Source organism: Salvelinus fontinalis, chromosome 23 (genome assembly GCF_029448725.1).
Source record: "Salvelinus fontinalis isolate EN_2023a chromosome 23, ASM2944872v1, whole genome shotgun sequence".
Lineage (NCBI taxonomy): Eukaryota > Metazoa > Chordata > Actinopteri > Salmoniformes > Salmonidae > Salvelinus > Salvelinus fontinalis.
The window spans coordinates 11,309,868-11,332,229 of NC_074687.1; the positions used below are offsets into that span (position 1 = coordinate 11,309,868).

General features: G+C 42.4%; 1 protein-coding gene and 1 pseudogene across 2 annotated transcripts in view; both read left to right on the forward strand.

The window, feature by feature from the left end:
* The window catches only part of LOC129820846 (rho GTPase-activating protein 6-like), a 77,259-nt gene extending 68,418 nt beyond the window's left edge, over nucleotides 1–8,841 (forward strand). For both annotated transcript variants that reach the window (XM_055877873.1, XM_055877874.1), the window contains exons 9-13: nucleotides 1–16; nucleotides 4,629–4,726; nucleotides 5,509–5,771; nucleotides 5,883–5,957; nucleotides 6,082–8,841. The exon at nucleotides 1–16 is cut by the window's left edge and continues 164 nt beyond it. In XM_055877873.1, coding sequence (XP_055733848.1) covers nucleotides 1–16; nucleotides 4,629–4,726; nucleotides 5,509–5,771; nucleotides 5,883–5,957; nucleotides 6,082–6,701 — 1,072 coding nt within the window. In that variant the 3' untranslated portion in view covers nucleotides 6,702–8,841. The remainder of the gene's footprint in view (nucleotides 17–4,628; nucleotides 4,727–5,508; nucleotides 5,772–5,882; nucleotides 5,958–6,081) is intronic.
* An 11,852-nt stretch (nucleotides 8,842–20,693) lies between these two features.
* Nucleotides 20,694–21,546, forward strand: LOC129821569 (uncharacterized; annotated as a pseudogene).
* The last annotated feature ends 816 nt before the right edge of the window (nucleotides 21,547–22,362 follow it).

Consider the following 22,362-nt stretch of genomic DNA (forward strand, 5'->3'; position numbering starts at 1 on the left):
TGAGACCCTCTTCATGGTAAGCTATCCACTTATGGAAAACACTGTAACATGGCACCAATAGATGGATATATATAAGTGTTTATCACACTGGATAGAGAACAGAGTACAAAATTGGCACAGCTGACAAACAATTGAACTCTCTTAGTCACTGCTCTCCTTTCCGAGAATAATTGTTCTTAGGGGAATTGTGCTTAAAGGGATACTTTGGGAATTTGGCAATGAGGCCTGTTATCTACTTCCCCATGGATTACATTTTTATGAAGGAAATTAGAGGTAGTTTCGCGAGTCAGTGCTAACTAGCGTTAGCGCAATGACTTGAAGTCTATGGTATCTGCTAGCATTTACCATAGACTTCCAGTCATTGTGGTAACGCTACTGTAGTTAGTCATTGCAGTAGTTCTAGTTAGGAATGTCCTTCAAACTGCACGCAGAGACAAATAAAAATGGTAAACACAAATTAATCTGACTCTGGGCAAGTAGATAAAAGGGCCTCATTGCCAAAATACAGATGTATTCCTTTAATAGAGTGGCTCCATCTAATGAAATGTAAACATGCACTTTATAAGTTTTGGAGAAAGCCTAAGCCTTGTAAAAACCAAGCTCCACAGAGAAGATCATCAACTCGTGCCTTTGTTTTTCCCTCCTGTACGGGTCCTTATAAGGTCCAGGAAAAGGAGGACTATGGATTTGGACATACTGATTACAGTGTCTTTACAGTTTCTTTCCAGACAAAGCTCTATTTTTCTTAAAGGGGCAATCCTCAGTTGAAACAATAACAAAGCACACACACCGCCTCTGTTATTGTAAAAAGTTGAGGGATGGAGAAATGTAATCACTCTTAAATTCATAGACAGAGCTATTGACGCAAGGACTGACCACTCAATATATCAACAATATAGTTAAGCATATTTTGAAGCTATACACAGTTTTTGCTTACAGTGCATTCAGAAAGTATTCAGACCCTTTGACTTTTTCCACATTTTGTTACGTTACAGCCTTATTCTAAAATAGATTCAATTGTTTTTCTTCCATCCTCAATCTACACACAATATCTCACAATGACAAAGCAAAAAAGGGTTCTAGAAATTTTAGAAAATGTATTAAAAAAAGTGAAACTGAAATAACATTTAAATAGGTATTCAGACCCGTTACTCAGTTGAAGCACATTTTGCAGCGATTACAGCTTTGAGTCTTCTTGGGTAAGACGCTACAAGCTTGGCACACCTGTATTTGGGGAATTTCTCCCATTCTCCTCTGCAGATCCTCTCAAGCTCTGTCAGGTTGGATGGGGAGCATTGCTGCACTGCTATTTTCAGATCTCTCAAGAGATGTTCGATCGGGTTCAAGTCCGGGCTCTGGCTGGGCCACTCAAGGACATTCAGAGACTTGTCCTGAAGCCACTCCTGCGTTGTCTTGGATGTGTGCTTTGGGTCGTTGTCCTGTTGGAAGGTGAACCTTCAAACCAGTCTGAGGTCTTGAGCGCTCTGGAGCAGGTTTTCATCAATCATCTTTCTGTACTTTGCTCCGTTCATCTTTCGCTCGAACCTGACTAGTCTCCCAGTCCTTGCCGCTGAAAAACATCCCCACAGCATGATGCCGCCAACCCCATTCTTCACCGTAGGGATGGTGCCATGTTTCCTCCAGACGTGACGCTTGGCGTTCAGGCCAAAGAGTTCAATTTTGGTTTCATCAGAGCATAGAATCTTGTTTCTCATGGTCTGAGAGTCGTTTAGGTGCCTTTTGGCAAACTCCAAGCAGCTGTCATGTGCCTTTTACTGAGGAGTGACTTCCGTCTGGCCATTCTACCATAAAGGCCTGATTGGTGGAGTGCTGCGGAGATGGTTATCCTTCTGGAAGGTTCTCCCAATGTCCACAGAGGAACTCTGGAGGTCTGTCAGAGTGACCATAGGGTTCTTGGTCACCTCAATGATTGTTCAGTTTAGCCGGGCGGCCAGCTCCAGGTCTTGGTGGTTCCAAACTTCTTCCATTTAAGAATGATGGAGACCACTGTGTTCTTGGGGACTTTAAATGCTGCAGAAATGTTTTGGTACCCATGCCCAGATGTGTGCCTCGACACAATCCTGTCTCGGAGCTTTATGGACTATTCCTTCGACCTCTTGGCTTGTTTTTTGCTCTGGCATGCACTGTCAACTGTGGGACTTTCCAAATCATGTCCAATCAATTGCATTTACCACAGGTGGACTCCAATCAAGTTGTAGAAACATCTCAAGGATGATCAATGGAAGCAGAATACACCTGAGCTCAATTTCGAGTCTCATGTGAAGGGTCTCAATACTTATGTAAATAAGGTATTTCAGTTTTTTTTATTATTATTACATTTGCAAAATCTTATAAAAAAACAGTATTTGCTTTGGCATTATGGGGTTTTGTATGTGGATTGATAAGGAAAACATTTAATTTAATACATTTTAGAATTAAGCTTTAATGTAACAAAATGTGGGAAATGGAAGGGGTCTGAATACTTTCAGAATGCACTGTATATGCTGAGCAAAAATATAAACACAACATGTAAAGTGTTGGTCCAATCTTTCATGAGCTGAAATAAAAGATCCCAGAAATTTTCCATACGCACACAAAACTTATTTCTATAAAGTTTTGTCCATAAATTTGTTTACATCCTTGTTAGTGAGCATTTCTCATTTGCCAAGGTAATCCATCCACCTGACAGGTGTGGCATATCAAGAAGTTGAATATTTAAAACCTCTACGGGATCGGTGTCTCTAAACCGGGATGGTTGTTGCTAGCGTGTGCTAATGTGTTTAGAATGACGTTGTATAAAACAGCCAACTTTCCGGGACATAGACATGTCTTATATGGGCAGAAAGATTACATTCTTGTTAATCTAGAGGCAGTGTCTAATTAACAGTAGCTATTACAGTGAAAAAATACCATGCTATTGTTTGAGGAGAGCGCAAAATAACAAAACTTTTATCACTGCAACTGGTTTGATACATTCAGTAATCTTGCTCTGATTTGACATCCTGAGGGTCCCAGAGATAAATGTAGCATTGTTTTGTTTGATAAAATCAATTTTTATGTTCAAACGTAGCAACTGGGGGTCTACAGTTTGACCCCACTGCTGTCTCTGGCTCCACACCCACCCCACCCGGCCATCTAGATTTGTGAAAGTTAGTGTATAAGCTAATGATCCATCATGTATGACATTCCTGGGAGTGTGTATACTTACATTTTTTACTACCAAGCATTTTTGTATGTTCTCCAAAGTTATGTACTTGAAGATGTATAAATGGGCAAACTCCTGGCAGACTTGATACAAAATATTGTGCAGTAATGTAAATCTTCACTGGATAAGTCTGAAACTTTGCACACACACTGTTGCCATCTGGTTGCCAAAATCTAAATTACACCTTGACTCCTATCTGAAAGTATGGCCATTCTCCTACATTTCAAACATGATGGAAAAATACAAAATAGAAAAAGCATGTTTTACCAGATCTAATGTGTTATATTCTCCTACATTCATTTCATATTTCCACAAACTTCAAAGTGTTTCCTTTCAAATGGTATCAAGAATATGCATATCCTTGCTTCAGGTCCTGAGCTACAGGCAGTTAGATTTGGGTATGTCATTTTAGGTGAAAATTGAAAAAAAGAGTATGATCCTTAAGAGGTTCATGATCCTTACACAGGTGCACCTTGTGCTGGGGACAATAAAAGGCCACTCTAAATGTGCAGATTTGTCACACAACACAATGCCACAGATGTCTCAAGTTTTGAGGGAGCGTGCAATTGGCTGACTGCAGGAATGTCCACCAGAGCTGTTGCCAGAGAATTGAATGTTCATTTCTCTACCATAAGCTGCCTCCAACGTTGTTTTAGAGAATTTGGTAGCAGGTCCAACCGACCTCACAACTACAGACCATGTGTATGGAGTTGTGTGTGCGAGCGGTTTGCTGATGTTGTTGTTGTGATCAGAGTGCCCCATGGTGACGGTGGGGTAATGGTATGGGGAGGCATAGACTAGGGACAGCAAACACAATTGCATTTTATCGATGGCAATTTGAATGCACAGAGATATCGTGACGAGCTCCTGAGGCCCATTATCGTGCCATTCATCCGCTGCCATCACCTCATGTTTCAGCATGACAATGGAACACAGGAGTGATGGTTGCTGATAATGGGCCTTTGTACGCCTATATAGATATTCCATAAAAAATCTGCCGTTTCCAGCTACAATAGTCATTTACAACATTAACAATGTCTACACTGTATTTCTGATCAATTTGATGTTATTTTAATGGACAAAAAATGTGCTTTTCTGTCAAAAACAAGGACATTTCCAAGTGACCCCAAACTTTTGAACCGTTGTGTATGTATATTAGCATGTGTTAACCAATGGTGCAACGGCTTTAAACTGTACTTGAACCGCTTGCTTATTATACATTGTCTGTAGGAGACATTCTTGCTTCAGCTCTTGTAATTTAGCATTTCAGAGTCCATATTTACATTATTGTGTCAATATCTGTCTCAACACTTGGCCAACAGTTAGATATCCAGTTTAAGCCAACAGAGAATGAGATAGATGTAATAACTGTCCGTTCAGCTCAGACGTCTAGTTAAGGAGTGTGTGTTTCTGGCCCTTCCAGGTGCCGCCTGACCTGCAGAATGAGGTTCTGATGAGTCTACTAGAGACGGATCCTGACGTGGTGGATTACCTCCTGAGGAGGAAGGATTCTCAGCACTCGTGAGTGTGTGGCCTTTTGTGTGCTTAAATATGGACGATTGGACGTGATGCTGTGCCTCTGCCAAATGGGCATCAGGTAGCTTAGTAGTTAAGAGCGTTGGGCCAGTAACTGAAATGTCGCTGGTTTGAATCCCTGAGCTGACCAGGTGAAAAATATGGTCTTAACCCTACTTGCTCCGGATAAGATAACATCTGCTACATGACAAAAATGTAAAAAGCTCTGTGAAAATCCAGTACAGTGATATATGGGGCTCTGAGAAGGTACTCGAGCACCCCCTGGTGGTATTGTTGTGTATTTTCACTTCTTACCTAAACATCGTGATGACATTTGGTTTTAATGTTCTTACCTAAACATGAGAAATGACTGCACTGTTGGATCTAGGAACACAAGCATTTTGCTACACCTGCAATAACATCTGTTAAATATGTGTTTGCGACCAATAAAACGAGAGTTGATATAATGTAGTTTCAGTTGTCTTACCTAGACATCATTGTGATAACATATCATTTCAGTTGTCTTACCTAGACATCATTGTGATAACATATCATTTCAGTTCTCTTACCTAGACATCATTGTGATAACATATCATTTCAGTTCTCTTACCTAGACATCATTTTGATAACATATCATTTCCGTTTTCTCCCTTCTCTGTACATCATGGCATACTTTGTAACTAGGGCAATTCATTTTTCCTGATCAGATAATACCTAGTATGGTAAATCTACTGGTCATCATATTTTACATACTTCATAATGTCTCTTTCTTCTCCTCTCCCCCATAGTGGTCCAGGCCCGCTGAGGACTGAGGATCCCTTCTCTTTGAGGGAGAGGAGCTGCTCCAGTGACTCCAACAAGGCCTCCAGTGGGGAGTTGTCCCCCTATGACAACAACTCACCAGTGCTGTCGGAGGGGCTGCTCTCCCAGCCCCAGGAGGACAGAAACCTCCTCTCTGATAGGCTCTTCAGGGTTCCAGAGCAGTACACACTGGTTGGCCACGTCAAAGGTCGTCCTAGCATCACCTGTCACTCACCATCCACAGGCAAAGGTGAGCTTCCCAATGGTTGACTTGTTGATCATTTCATTTCTGAAAATAGCACAATATGCTGTATTGTATATTGCTACTTAGGCTGAGGAATATGTCTTATTTTTCCATTAGACACACCCGATGAACATGTCTGGGGTGCCTGGCATGCCTCTCTAAGGAAAGGGTTTATGGATCATCACATCACTGGTACATTTATTGTCTTTAAACATAATGTCTCATTCTTTGCTCTTTGGAACTTTGCAACCTAGAATAAACATTGTAGACTAGATGGAGTTAGACGTTGATTATGTGTATAAATGGTTTCCCCTAGGTTCCCATGGCGACGTTTCGGAACACGGCTCCTGCGGCTCATCAGAGGGACTCGACCGTCACCAAGGTAACAACAGCAAATTGCCTGTCAGACGAACTTATACCTCGTTAGGTGTGCCTGAGTGCAGACCACACCCCCCGGTGACTCGCTGCAGTAGTAGCCCTCTGACGGAGAGAGGGCAAAGACAGCAGGGTACAGACTCATTATTACATCACCGACCACAGGGAAAACCAGGGGCCGGCAGCTCAGAGGACCTCGCACTAAGGGGCGGAGTGTCACAGCCTGCCAGTCCCTCCCTCAGAGGCAGGCCTGGCGGCAGGGTGGATGGAAGGCCTCCCCCTCCCTACCCTGGACCTCTCAGAGGAACACACAGAGAATCTTCTCACTCCACACCTTCCCTCTCCCTCTCCACGCACCAGTGTGTGACCCTACAGAGCCCCCAACGGCCCCCCCAGGGCAGCTGCAGCCCCAGGAACTGGACTGTGACCCCTAAGAACCCCTCCTCTAGTCCTCTGGAAGGAAAGGTGCCAGTCAGCCCGGAGTGGCAGAGAGAGAGTTGGCAGATATGGAAGCTCTTATCAACAGACAACACAGACACACTACCAGAGACACTGGTGTGATGCGTTGAGTGCACCCACTAACTTTAACCACTGTGTTACCATGGGGAGAGGAGGGATGGGGGGTTCCTGTATGGTTATGTTGATCTGTTACTTACTGAGATGTGCCAATTGTCTGTGAGTAACGGTGTGTTTGCTTGTTAATGTTGTTGTTTCACCCTCCTCATGTGTTACCTACAATTTCTTCAGAAGTTTCACTCCAACATTTTGTCACTAAGACATACCTTAAAAGAGACACAAATGAACACCACTGAGATGTGACAATCTGAGTATTTTTGGGGGCCGTTAGTAACAAAACACTTTATTTTCATACCATGTCATTTATATGTTTTATAATGTTATTTTTTATTCAACTCAGAATAATGGTGTATGAATGAATCTGAATGGATCAGTACTAGTGGCTTACGTACAATGTTCATTTTTATATTCTAATATCATCCTATGAGATAAAATGCTGATATTATAACCAAAATCAAATACAATTATCGTATTGAAACATGACATCAAGAGGTGTCTTTGTGCTGTTTCTCAGTTGGTGGCGCTGTTGCCAAACAAATGAAAAGCCATTATGTTTTTGTTACTGCCATTACACTTAAATGTGATGTTTTGGTCACTAGCTTTTACAACTAATGTTCATGGCCTTCTGTAACTGATTGTTATAGTCATCCGAACACAACTTTAGCTGATTCTAATATTCATCCATTCACTGATCCATTCACAGCTGTAACTGATTCTAATATTCATCCATTCACAGCTGTAACTGATTCTAATATTCATCCATTCACAGCTGTAACTGATTCTAATATTCATCCATTCACAGCTGTAACTGATTGTTATAGTCATCCGAACACAACTTTAGCTGATTCTAATATTCATCCATTCACTGATCCATTCACAGCTGTAACTGATTCTAATAGTCATCCATTCACAGCTGTAACTGATTCTAATATTCATCCATTCACAGCTGTAACTGATTCTAATATTCATCCATTCACAGCTGTAACTGATTCTAATATTCATCCATTCACAGCTGTAACTGATTCTAATATTCATCCATTCACAGCTGTAACTGATTCTAATATTCATCCATTCACAGCTGTAACTGATTCTAATATTCATCCATTCACAGCTGTAACTGATTCTAATATTCATCCATTCACAGCTGTAACTGATTCTAATATTCATCCATTCACAGCTGTAACTGATTCTAATATTCATCCATTCACAGCTGTAACTGATTCTAATATTCATCCGTTCACTCATCCAAACACAACTGTAACTGATTCTAATATTCATCCGTTCACTCATCCAAACACAGCTGTAACTGATTCTAATATTCATCCATTCACAGCTGTAACTGATTCTAATATTCATCCATTCACAGCTGTAACTGATTCTAATATTCATCCATTCACAGCTGTAACTGATTCTAATATTCATCCAAACACAACTGTAACTGATTCTAATATTCATCCATTCACAGCTGTAACTGATTCTAATATTCATCCAAACACAACTGTAACTGATTCTAATATTCATCCATTCACAACTGTAACTGATTCTAATATTCATCCATTCACAGCTGTAACTGATTCTAATATTCATCCGTTCACTCATCCAAACACAACTGTAACTGATTCTAATAGTCATCCATTCACAGCTGTAACTGATTCTAATATTCATCCATTCACTCATCCAAACACAAGTGTAACTGCCATCCACCTGAGTGTTTATTATGATGGGGAAATGAAACTTGAACACACAGAGCATTATGAATGTAATTCCCCAATATTCAAGCTAGAACCAAAGTATCTTAGTTTGTTTTCGAATGCCACCGTTATGAAATGTACCAAGTTTTTTCTGCTCCCACATCTTAAGGGGAAATGAAGGTACTGTACTAATATATACCTTACTTTCACTAAGATTTTTGTTGTTTGAATATTTGCTGGCAAATATTCCCACTGGGCAAACACACTGGTTGAATCAAAGTTGTCTCGACGTCATTTAAATTCAATTACGTTAAACCAACGTGGAATAGACGTTGAATTGACGTCTGTGCCCAGTGAGTTGTTTGTTTGTCCCGGGCAAACATTAGGCCTTATGATCTGTTCAGTAAAAATGACAGTTAATGTCTCTGATATGACGTTGCCTTTAAGACTTTTTCATTTTCACATTGATTTAACATTACATTACATGCTAATAGTAATGCTTTTGTACCTATGTGCATTTTCCTTTGTCTTCCGTGATGGATGAAATGGGATATTAGTATTTTTATTGTCTTGTTTTCATCATCTGTAAAACTATGCATAGAAACTGAAAGTCACGTGAAAAGTTGTGTGGCAATAACCCCTTACTCTCTTTGAAAAAGCCTTTTAACTTCTACTTCAGAATTGTGTCAATATCCTCCAACTACTACAATGCTTGATTTCTTCTTGCTCTTAATTATTATGTTCCCATTCTGTGTAAAGGGAAGTCAGGAACAATGTAAGTGGTTCATTCTCTAATGAACTGGAGCGGAAGGTGGCTGTTTTGGCAGCTCCTCGGACTCTATAAAGATTTAATTCTGGTACATTTCAACACGGTAATGAAGTGCAAGAGCCAGAGCTGTCTGGCCTCTGAGAGAACTCTCTCACTCACCAGGAAGTGGAACAGAGGGTCCCAGACATAGCCACAGGGAGTTCACCTATCCTCTCCCGGACTGGACCACAGGCAAACTGGCTTCCTGATTACTGCCTAATCTTTTTATGACCAACTTTAAAAGTCCAATGCAGCTGTTTTTATCTCAATATCTCAATATTTTGGGGGTAACAACCTTACTGTGATTGTTTTCAATTAAAATGGTCAAAAAGAAACAAAAATAGCTTGTTAGCAAATAGAAATTTATCGCAATCATTTTGCTAGGACTGTCTGTGAGTGGTTTGAGTGGGGAGGGGAAAACTAAAAATGTGCTGTTATTGTCTTTCTTATTGGTCTATTAGTAAAACAGGCTGAAATTTCAGGTGGTCTTTTCAAACAACTCTTACACTAAAAAAGCATTAGCATAATTGTCACAATTTCACAGTTTTTTTCCAACCTCATAGTGTGGAAATATATATAAATGTTTTTGACTGCACTGAGCCTTTAAGTCGGGCAAGTACCATGAAGTCCAAGGAACTGTCCGTAGATCTCAGACATGCATGGTGATGAGGCATATATCTGGGGAACGGTATAAAGCAATTTCTAGAGTGTTGAAAGTTTCCAAGATCACAATAATCTCCATCATTGGGAAATTGAAAAAATAAGGAACTACCTCGACTCTGCGCAGAGCTGAATGTCCGACCAAACTGAGCAACCGGGAAAGAAGGACTTTGGACCAGGAAGCCCATGACCACTCTGATAGAACTACAGAGTTCCTTGGCTGAGATGGGAGAACCTGCCAGAAGAACAACAGTCTCTACAGCACTTCACCAATCTGGGCTTTATGTGAGAGTGGCCAGATGGAAGCCACTCCTGAGAAAAAAGGCACATGACAGCACGCCTGGAGTTTACAAAACGGCACGTCAAAGATTCTGTGGTCTCATGAGACAAAAACGGAACTGTTTGGACTGAATGCAAAGCGCTATGTCTGGAAAATAACAGACACAGCTCATCACCCGTCTAACACCATTCCTAATTCAAACAATCAAATGAAATCTTATTTGTCACATGCGCAGAATACAACATTAAGAATTTACCGTGGATTTACTTATTTACGAGTCCTTAACCAACAATGCAGGTTTTTATTAAAAAGTAAGTAAGATAAATCTGCTAAATAAAATTAAGGAAAATTAGTAACACAATAAAATAACAATAATGGGGCTGTATACAAAGGGTACTGGTACCGAGTCAATGTGCAGGGGTCCGGTTTATTCGAGGTAATGGAGGTAATATGTACTGTAGATGTAGGTAGAGGTAGTGACTATGCATAGATAATAAACAGAGTATTAGCAGAGTGTGTGTGTGTGTGTGTGTGTGTAGCGTCAATAGGCGCGTGTGTGTTTGTGTGTGTAGCGTCAATATGCACGTGTGTGTGTGTTAGTGTCAGTGTAGTATGTGTGAGTGTGTGGTTAGAGTCCAGTGAGTGTACGTCGAGCCTGTGCAAAAGAGTCCGTGCAAAACAATTATAATGAATCCGAATAAAAAAAGTGGGTTATTGCAAATAGTCAAGGTAGCCATTTGATTAACTGTTCAGCAGTCTTATGGCTTGGGGGTAGAAGCTGTTCAGGAGCCTTTTGGTCCCAGACTTGCTGCTACCGCTTGCTATGCGGTAGCAGAGAGAATAGTCTTTGATCATTTTTTGGACCTTCCTGGTATAGAGGTCCTGGATGACAGGAAGCTCGGCCCCAGTGATGTACTGGGCCGTACACACCAGTGTAGGCTCCTCAGAGGAGGAAGGGGTGGACCATCCTCCTCAGTGAATTTCATAAATATTTTAATTATAAAACATTAAAGTTATAATTTTTAGATAAAACGATACTACATATAATCACATCACCAAATTATTGATTAAATCCCACTATTTTGCAAATAAGGTCAACAGTAGCCTCAACAACACTCTGTAGGGTAGCACCATGGTGTAGCCAGAGGACAGCTAGCTTCCCTCCTGTTATGTAATGAAGGTCAACAGTAGCCTCAACAACACTCTGTAGGGTAGCACCATGGTGTAGCCGGAGGACAGCTAGCTTCCTTCCTTCTCTGGATACACTGACCTCAATACAAAACGTTGGAGGTTCATGGTTCGCACCCCCTTCCATAGACTTAAACAGAAATTATAACAAATGTGTCTCTTGACCTGTGTGCACCTACAGTACCAGTCTAAAGTTTGGACATACCTACTCATTCAAGGGTTTTTCTTTATTTTTACTATTTTCTACATTGTAGAATAATAGTGAAGACATCAAAACTATGAAATAACACACATGGAATCATGTAGTAACCAAAAACGTGTTAAACAAATGTAAATATATTTTATATTGATATTCTTCAAATAGCCACCCTTTGCCTTGATGACAGATTTGCACACTTTTAGCATTTTCTCAATCAGCTTCATCTGGAATACTTTTCCGACAGTCTTGAAGGAGTTTCCACATATGCTCAGCGCTTGTTGGCTGCTTTTCCTTCCCTCTGCGGTCCAACTCATCCCAAACCATCTCAATTGGGTTGAGGTTGTGTGATTGTGGGGGCCAGATCATCTGATGCAGCACTCCATCACTCTCATTCTTGGTCAAATAGCCCTTAAACTTTCTGGAGGTGTGTTGGGTCATTGTCCTGTTGAAAAACAAATGATAGTCCCACTAAGTGCAAACCAGATGGGATGGCGTATCACTGCAGAATGCTGTGGTAGCCATGCTGGTTAAGTGTGCTTTGAATTCTAAATAAATCACTGACAGTGTCACCAGCAAAGCACCCCCACACTATCACACCTCCTCCTCCATGCTTCATGGTGGGACCCGCACATGGGGAGATCATCTGTTCACCTATTCTACGCCACATAAAGACACGGTGGTTGCAACAAAAAATCTCAAATTTTGACTCATCAGACCAAAGGACACATTTCCACCGGTCTAATGTCCATTGCTCGTGTTTCTTGGCCCACTCAAGTCTCTTCTTATTGGTGTCCTTTAGTAGTGGTTTCTTTGCAGCAATTCGACCATGAAGGCCTGATTCACACAGTCTCCTCTGAACAGTTGATGTTGAGATGTGTCTTTTACTTGAACTCTGTGAAGGATTTATTTGGGCTGCAATCTGAGGTACAGTTAACTCTAATGAACTTATCCTCTGTAGCAGAGGTAACTCTGGGTCTTCCTTTCCTGTGGCGATCCTCAAGAGATCCAGTGTTATCATACCGCTTGATGCTTTTTGTGACTGCACTTGAATAAACTTAACATTTTCCGGATTGACTGACCTTCATCTCTTAAAGTAATGATGGACTGTCATTTCTCTTTGCTTATTTGGGACCCGATTCAGGAAACTAAGCTTAATGTCGCAAGTCAAGACTTCACAGAAGAGCCGTTTGAATGTAATTTTTTTTAATTATCTAAATGCAAAATGCCTTCTCGAACATGTGAACTTTCATGTGCCTTAATAACAAACTTGAATGCCATCTGTAAATACGAATACAATTGTTAAATTATGAGCCTTGTTGGTTAAGCCACAGAAAAAGCAAGCAACTTTTCCACTAACCATGGCTGAGATAATTAGTGGGCTGGACATGCCGAGAGAGGAGTTCGGATTGGTCTGCCAAATTGAAGGATGCTGTATATTTGAGCTCGTCAGTCTGTGTTAGTAATCCTGTCTAACGCGGCTTTTATTTTTTTTTATTGTGTAGTGGACCTGCATTAGTGTTTCTCTCCACTTTCTGGAGGATCAAGTTTTGAAATCAGTGGAATTAGAGTATGATAGCTAAGGAGATGGAGAAAACACCTGTCTCCGGATTACATCTTTAAACTAAGGGCAATCGCGGTATGGCATTCCTGACAGGGAGACGCGTCCATCCTGCATGATGATGTATCCAGGTGACGTTAAGATAATCTAGCGTTATCTATCTACATTTTCAGATATTGCACGTTTCTAATTTTGACAGAAAGTGTTTTCATTTCAAGCTAAAATGTACTCTTAGCTAGCTAGGTAATATTAGCTGGCTGGCTCCCTAGCTGATGTTATTATTGGTTTCCCAGAGCCGTTCGCTTTTCTAGTTAGAGCCTAATGTTAGCTAGCTAACATTGAACCTGGTTGGTTATCTCCCAGCACTGTGACGTTGTTGCCACTTTGTTCATTGTTGTTTAACTAGCTAACGTTAGCTGGCTGGCTCGTAAGCTAACGTTACGTGATGTGTGTGATCTTAAACGTAGTTTACCTAGCTAGGTTCATTGTTTACCTAGCTAGCTACCTATATGTTTTAAGCTAAAGTGTACTGTTAGCTAGCTAGCTAACGTTAGCTGGCTGGCTCCCTAGCAAACGTTATTATTTGTTTCCTAGAGCTGTTTGATTTTCTAGATAGCGCCTAATGTTAGGCATTGTTGGCACTTTGTTCATTGTTTTTTAACTAGCTAACGTAGCTGGCTGGCTAGCTGGCTGGCTCATTAGCTAACGTTACGTGACGTGTGTACAACACCCATTGAATATGGCCAGTGTCCTCAAATGCAGTGTATGATATACCATTTTGTAGCTCTAATTCGCTACTTTTATCCAATGTAAAAAACACAATTTCACATTTTGTACATAAGACCGAATCCAGGTGGTGAGTCACATTTGAACTGTTCTTGCCATAATATGGACTTGGTCTTTTATAAAATAGAGCTATCTTCTGAATACCACACCTACCTTGTCACAATACAACTGATTGGCTCAAATGCACTAAGAAGGAAAGAAATTCCACACATTAACTTTTAACAAGGCACACCTGTTAATTGAAATGCATTCCAGGTGACTACCTCATCAAGCTGGTTGAGAGAATGCCAAGAGTGTGCAAAGCTGTCATCAAGGCAAAGGGTGGCTACTTTGAATAATGTCAAATATAAAATATATTTTGATTTGTTTAACACTTTTTTGGTTACTACATGATTCCATATGTGTTATTTCATAGTTTTGATGTATTCACTATTATTCTACAATGTAGAAAATAGTAAAAATAAAGAAAAACCCTTGAATGAGTAGATGTGTCCAAAATTTGACTGGTACTGTACGTTGTAAACGATCATTCATAGGCTAGATTATAACAACCGCATGATCGGTATAGGAAAAAAATGACTTCCATGTAGTAGCCTAAACCTTTCGCTGTTACATTGAACTGGGAGAATGGAATATGAATGACAGTCATCCAATATGCTGTAATAGAAATAAGGCCATGCGCATAAAAACATTTTTTGTCCTCCCTCATCTTAAACAACACTGACCGCCACTGGTACACACTACCCACTATAGCGATGCGGTCAGATGTCGAGCAGTTACCATACCAAGCGGTAATGCCACCAGCCAGGATGCTCTCGATGGTGCAGCTGTAGAACTTTTTGAGGATCTGAGGACCCATGCCAAATCTTTTCAGCCTCCTGAGGGGGAATAGGCGTTGTCATGCCCTCTTCTGTCTTGGTGTCTTGGTGTGTTTGGACCATGATAGGTCCTTGGTGATGTGGACACCAAGGAAATTGAACCTCTCGACCCGATCCACTACAGCCCTGTCGATGTGAATGGGGGCGTGCTTGACCCTCCTTTTACTGTAGTCCATGATCAGCTTCTTTGTCTTGCTCACATCGAGGGAGCAGTTGTTTTCCTGGCAGTTTCTGACCTCCTCCCTATAGGTTGGGATCAGGCCTACCACCGTCGTGTCGTCGTAAAACTTGACGGTGTTGGAGTCGTCCTTGGCAACGCAGTCGTGGATGAACAGGGAGTACAAGAGGGGACTAAGCACGCACCCCTGAGAGGCCCCTGTGTTGAGGGTCAGTGTGGTGGATGTGTTGTTGCCTACTCTCACCACCTGGGGGCGGTCTGTCAGGAAGTCCAGGATCCAGCTGCAGAGGGAGGTGTTCAGTTCCAGGGTCTTTAGCTTAGTGATGAGCTTGGAGGGCACTATGGTGTTGAGCGATGCGCTGTAGTGAATAAGCAACATTCTCACAAAGGTGTTCCTTTTGTCAAGGTGGGAAAGGGCCGTGTTTAGTGCAATAGAGATTGCGTCATCTGTGGATCTGTTGGGGCGGTATGGCATGGGTCTAGGGTTTCTGTGACGATGGTGTTGATGTGAGCCATGACCAGCCTTTCAAATAACTTCCTGGCTACAGATTTGAGTGCTACGGGGTTTAGTCATTTAGGCAGGTTACCTTGGAGTTCTTGGACACAGGGACTATTGTGGTCTGCTTGAAACATGTAGGTATTACAGACTGGGTCAGGGAGAGGTTGAAAATGTCAGTGAAGTCACATGCCAGCTGGTCAGTGCTTGCTCTGAGTACGCGTCTTGGTAATCAGTCTGGCCCTGTGGCCCTGTGAATGTTAACCTGTTTAAAGTTTTTACTCGAAGGGGTGCAGCTTCAACCAAAAACGACGAGCTTACCTCTGAGAATGTGAAGCTGAAGGTTAGTCTAGATGAACAGGAAAACCGTTCCCTGGGAGACAGAACATACGTGTGACCGGAATCCCAGAAGGGACGGAAGGGCACAATCCTACCCAGTTCATGGCCTCTTTCCTGCAAGACTTCCTCGGCGGAGAGACGTTTGACAGGCCCCCCAGTCATTGATAGAGCGCATTGCAATCTAGCGGCAATGAACTCTCTCCTGTCTCAGCTACAACTGTCTGCAGTACTGCTAAACCAACCATAAAGGTTATATCATTTCCCAAGCCTTTCTGATCAAGAAGCTTAGAATGAAAAAAAGGGAAAAATTGGAGGCTGAAGTAAAGCTTCAGTAAACTTTTTCATAAACAACAACCAACCCAGGCCAACAGGAAGTCACTAGCTTGTGCTAAGGCCAAACTCTATTTAGAGCATACAAAGCATGTAAAAAACAATTTTTTTACTGAGCAAAAATATTATATCCGTCCGAGCCATCTACTTGTACACCAACTTAAAAAATAACAGAATGAAAAATTGATTATGTCTATAAGGATGGCAGATGGCTCCACTTCTTATGATCCATTGCTTATCAAGAATATGTTTTGTGATTTCTATAAATCTCTTTATACTTCACAATGTACAAGATCATAAAACAAAATGACAACATATCTGAATAAGATCATCTTGCCCACTATATCAGATGAGCATAAAAATTAACTAAATGTTCTCTTTACTCCTGAAGAGGTTTGGGAAACTATTAAGGCAATGCCTTCTGGCAAGGCACCCGGCCTAGACTGCTTCCCGGCAGAGTTCTACAAGTTTTGACCTGATATATGCCCTATCTTTATGCCTTCATATGTTCGAAAGAGACATAATTCCAGAGTCCTGAAAAACTGCATCCATTAGCCTGATACTATAAACGGACAAAAACCCATTAAACTGCTCTTCGTTTAGACCTACCAGTTTGTTAGAAGTTCATGTTAAAATAGTCGCTAAGACACTTGCTCGCAGGATGGAGGTCCTACTTCCAAACTTCATTAAACCTGATTAGACTGGCTTTGTCAAATTCAGATTTGGAAAGGACAATGTGAGGACGCCTAAAAATAAATAAAAAACCTTGGCAGAATTAAATACCCTGCCCTCATTTTCTTCCTCGATGCAGAAAAGGCCTTCGATAGAGTTAACTGGTCTACCGTACCAAACTCTTTTTTTGGCAGGATTTATGTCGTCAGGATGAATATCCTTCCTCGGCTAAATGATCTATTCCAAAATATCCCCTGACATCTATCTCAGTCCTTTTTTAAGAAAATGAATGCCAATATCTCTAAATATATGTGGAACAATAAGAAACATAGAAGCAATTTTACCAAACAATTTTAAGCCTAATGATTTAAGAGGGGTCTCTTTTGGCGAATCTGCAACTATATTACTGGTCTGCTCAGATCAAGCACATGTTTAGTTGGTGCCTAAACAAATGCCACTTACTTTGGGTTGGGATGGAATTAATAGCATGTCATCCAAGAGCCATAGCTTCCTTATCATTTATTAATAGCTTTGAAAAAATCCTGGCCTTAAATGGTACTTGCAGATTCCAGACCTTAAATCCCTCTGATTGTCAACCGATTTCCCTTAATCCGATTGCCCTTAATGTTTCAGATATGAACAGGATACTGGCACCTTTATTTTTTTAGTTTTTTATTTCATTCACGTTTTTTGGTACTGTAGCAGAATCCAGTCTTATTGGAATTATATTAATTTACACATCCAGAAGGATCTTGGGTAGACAATTAGCTTTTTCACCAAATTAATATTTGCTCTACTTTGATTATAACAATGTTTGACCCTGACTCTGAACTGTTCAATACCCTTGTTTACTTAGCCAAAACATTTATATTGTTATTATGGTCCACACCTAAAGTACCATCTGCGAGAATGTGGCTTTCTCAAGCTTCTGCTATTCTACCCCTAGAGAAACTTACCTTTGATTTACACAAGAAATCTGACACATATTGTAAAATCTGGTCTCTATTGTGGTCCTATGTAGAAAACCTCAAAACCTATGTAGAAAATGCCCCATGTTATAGCGGTGATGTTTGTATTTTTTTTCTTCATTTTATGACGGCCTTTTGTTTAATATTTTGCTGTATCCATATTCAATTTATTGTACTTGGTCTGTATGGTGCACTTTGTTTGGTTGTTTATTTAACCCCTGTTAAAATTATAATAAAAGATCATTACAAAAATAAAGGTCTCACTCACATCGGCTACGGAGAGCGTGATCACACAGTCGTCCGGAACAACTGGTGTTCTCATGCATGGTTCAGTGTTGCTTGCCTAGAAGGCATTTAGCTCATCTGGTAAGTTCGCGTCAGTGGGCAGCTTAAAGATTGGTATCCCTTTGTAATCCGTAATAGTTTGCAAGCCCTGCCACATGTGACGGGCATCAAAGCCGGTGTCGTAGTATTCGAGCCGGTGTAGTAGTATTCTAAACGATATCATATTCACCATCGATAAGAGACAATACTGTGCAGCTGTATTCATCGACCTGGCCAAGGCTTTCGACTCTGTCAATCACAACATTCTAATCGGCAGACTCAACAGCCTTGGTTTCTCAACTGACTGCCTTGCCTGGTTCACCAAATACTTCTCAGACAGAGTTCAGTATGTCAAATCGGAGGTCCTGTTGTCCAGACCTCTGGCAGTCTCTATGGGGGTGCCACAGGGTTCAATTCTCGGGCCGACTCTCTTCTCTGTATACATCAATGATTTCGCTCTTGCTGCTGGTGATTTTCTTATCCAACTCTACGCAGATGGCACCATTCCGTATACTTCTGGCCCTTCTTTGGACACTGTGTTAACTAACCTCCAGACAAGCTTCAATGCCATACAACTCTCCTTCCGTGGCCTCCAACTGCTCTTAAATGCAAGTAAAACTAAATGCATGCTCTTCAACCGATCGCTGCCATTAAGCATCTCCAATCCAAAATTAAATCTAGAATCGGCTTCCTATTTCACAACAAAGCATCCTTTACTCATGCTGCCAAACATACCCTCGTGAAACTGACTATCCTACCGGTCCTTGACTTCGGCGATGTCATTTACAAAATAGCCTCCAACTCTCTACTCAGCAAATTGGATGCAGTCTATCACAGTGGCATCCGTTTTGTCACCAAAGCCCCATATACTACCCACCACTGCGACCTGTATGCTCTCGTTGGCTGGCCCTCGCTTCATATTCGTCGCCAAACCCACTGGCTCCAGGTCATCTATAAGTCTTTGCTAGGTAAAGCCCCGCCTTATCTCAGCTCCCTGGTCACCATAGCAGCACCAACCGTAGCACTCGCTCCAGCAGGTATAGTTCACCCCCATATCCAATTCCTCCTTTGGCCGCCCGTCCTTCCAGTTCTCTGCTGCCAATGACTGGAAGGAACTGCAAACATCACTGAAGCTGGAGACTCATATCTCCCTCACTAACTTTAAGCACCAGCTGTCAGAGCAGCTCACAGACCATTGCACCTGTACATAGCCCATCTGTAAATAGCCCTTCCAACTACCTCATCCACATACTGTTATTTATTGATTTTGCTCCTTTGCACCTCAGTATCTCTACTTACACATTCATCTTCTGCACATCTATCACTCCAGTGTTTAATTGCTATATTTTAATTATTTCGCCACGATGGCCTATTTATTGCCTTACCTCCCGTATCCTACCTCATTTGCATACACTGTATATAGACTTTTTCTATTGTATTATTGACTATGTTTGTTTATTCCATGTGTAACTCTGTGTTGTTGTTTGTGTCGCACTGCTTTGCTTTATCTTGGCCAGGTCGCAGTTGTAAATGAGAACTTGTTCTCAACTAGCCTACCTGGTTAAATAAAGGTTAAATAAAAAAAAATGTTAAAAAATGATTAATGAAGCTGGTGACTGATGTCGTGAAGCATGGTGGTGGCAGCATCATGCGATGGGGATGCTATTCAGCGGCAGGGACTGGGAGACTGGTAAGGATATAGGGAACAATGGATGGAGCCAAATACAGGCACCTTCTTCAGAGTGAATAAGTGGGGGCCCCAGTCTAAGCTCATTGACCCCAAGCATGCAGCCGAAGCAACACTGGAATGACTTCAGAACAAGAATGTGAAAAATCCTTGAGTGGGCCAGCCAAAGCCCAGACTTGTATCCTATTGAAAATCTTTGGAAATACTTGAAGATAGCTGTTCACTGCCAATCCTCATCTAACTTAACATAGCTTGAGAAAATCTGCAAACAAGAATGAAAATAGATCCCCCAAATCCAGATGTGCATAGCTGATACAGACATACCCAAGATGACTCAAAGCTGTAATCACTGCCAAAGGTTCTTCTACTCAGGGGTGTGAATACTTACAGTATGTAAATTAGATATTTCAGTGTTTTATTTTATAAATGTGCTAACATTTATAAAAACATATTTTCACTTAGTCATTTTGGGGTATTGATAATTTAAAATATTTTATCCATTTGAATTCAGGCTGTAACACAAAATATGGAATAAGTCAAGGGGTGTGAATACTTTCTAAAGGCACTGTATGTTATCTTGCTGAATATCCATAAAAATGGTTGTGTATCCTTCCATTTTGATGTTTAAAAAAAAATATTTACAGAATGTGTCTAAGCTCAGTCTCTCAACGTAGACAGTGTAGTCATCTAACTCAGCAAGTTACTCGAAAAACAAAGTGCTGCTTGACATCATGTCCAGTCACCACCCTACTATTCGTTGGAACAAATAGGACATCTAGCTTTCTGTTGTCATAATAAAGCAGTCTACTCCTTGTTAGGCTAAGCCAGGGTTTTTTCTCAACACTGAGAAATGTGGTTAAACTTTAAACATCTGCCTCGCCAGCTGTGGCCCACAAAGTTTAACCACATTTCTCAGGCCAGAGAGACAGAACAGGATGTCTGGATGCACCACTACCACCACCACCTCCAACATCACCACCTCCTCCACCCCCATCACCACCACTTCCTCTACCACCACCTCCACCACTTCCACAACCACCTACACCGCTTCCTCAACAATCACTACTTCCACCACTTCTACCACCACCTCCACCGCTTCCTCCACAATCACTACTTCCACCACTTCCACCACCACCACCACTTCAACCTCCACCACCACCACCACCAACTCTACTCTTTCCTCCACCACCTCCTTCACCTCTTCCTCCACCACCTCCTCTACCACCACTTTGTCCACCACCTCCTCTACCACCACTTTCTCCACCACCTTCTCCACCTCCTCCACCACTTCTACCACCCTTTCCTCCACCACCTCCTCTTCCACCACCACTTCCTCCACCACCTTTTCCACCTCCACCACTTCCTCCACCACATCCTCCACCACCCCACACCTCCTCCACCACCACTTCCTCCAGCACCTCGTCCTCCACCTCCGACACTTCCTCCACCACCTCCTCCACCATCTCCTCCGCCACCACCTTCTCCTCCTCCACCTTCCGCACCTCCACCACCACCTCCTCCACCACCACCACAACTCCCTCTACCGCCACCACCACCTCAACCACCTCCACCACCACCTCCTCCACCACCTCCACAACTCCCTCTACCACCACCACCACCTCCTCCACCACTACTTCCTCCACCACTTCCTCCTCCACCTCCACCGCCAATTCCTCTACAACCACCACTTTTTCCACCGCGTCCATCACCTCCACCACCACCACCACCACATCCACCACCACCACCACTTTCTCTACCTCCACAACTTCCTCCACCACCACCATCTCCTCCACCACCACTTCCTCCACCACCACCACTTCCACCACCACCACCTCCTCCACCACCACCACTTCCTCCTACACCACCTACACCACTTCCTCCACCACCTCCTCCACATCCATCTCCACCACTTCATCCAGCACCTCGTCCACCACCACCACTTCCTCCACAACCACTTCTCCCCCCACCACCTCCTCCACCACCACCACTTCCTCCACCACAACCACCACTTCCTCCTTCTCCTACACCACCTACACCTCTTCCTCCACCACCTCCTCCACATCCATCTCCACCACTTCCTCCAGCACCTCGTCCTCCACCTCCACCACTTCCTCCACCACCTCCTCCACCATCTCCTCCGCCACCACCACCACTTTCTCCACCACTTCCTCCACAACCACTACTTCCACCTCCTCCATCACCACCACTTCCTCAACCACTACCTAAAACCTCATCCACCACCTCCACCTCCTCCACCTTCTTCACCTCCACCACCACCTCCTCCACCACCTCCTCCACCACAACTCCCTCTACCTCAACCACCTCCACCTTCACCACCACTTCCTCCACCACCACCTCCTCCACCACTACTTCCTCCACCACTACCTCCTCCACCTCCACCACCAATTCCTCTACAACCACCACTTTGTCCACCGCATCCAACACCTCCAACACCACCACCTCCATCACCTCCACCACCACCTCCTCCTTCACCACATACACCTCCACCACCACCACCACTTTCTCTACCACCACAACCACCTCCTCCACCACCTCCTCCACCTCCACCACAACTCCCTCTACCTCAACCATCTCCACCTTCAC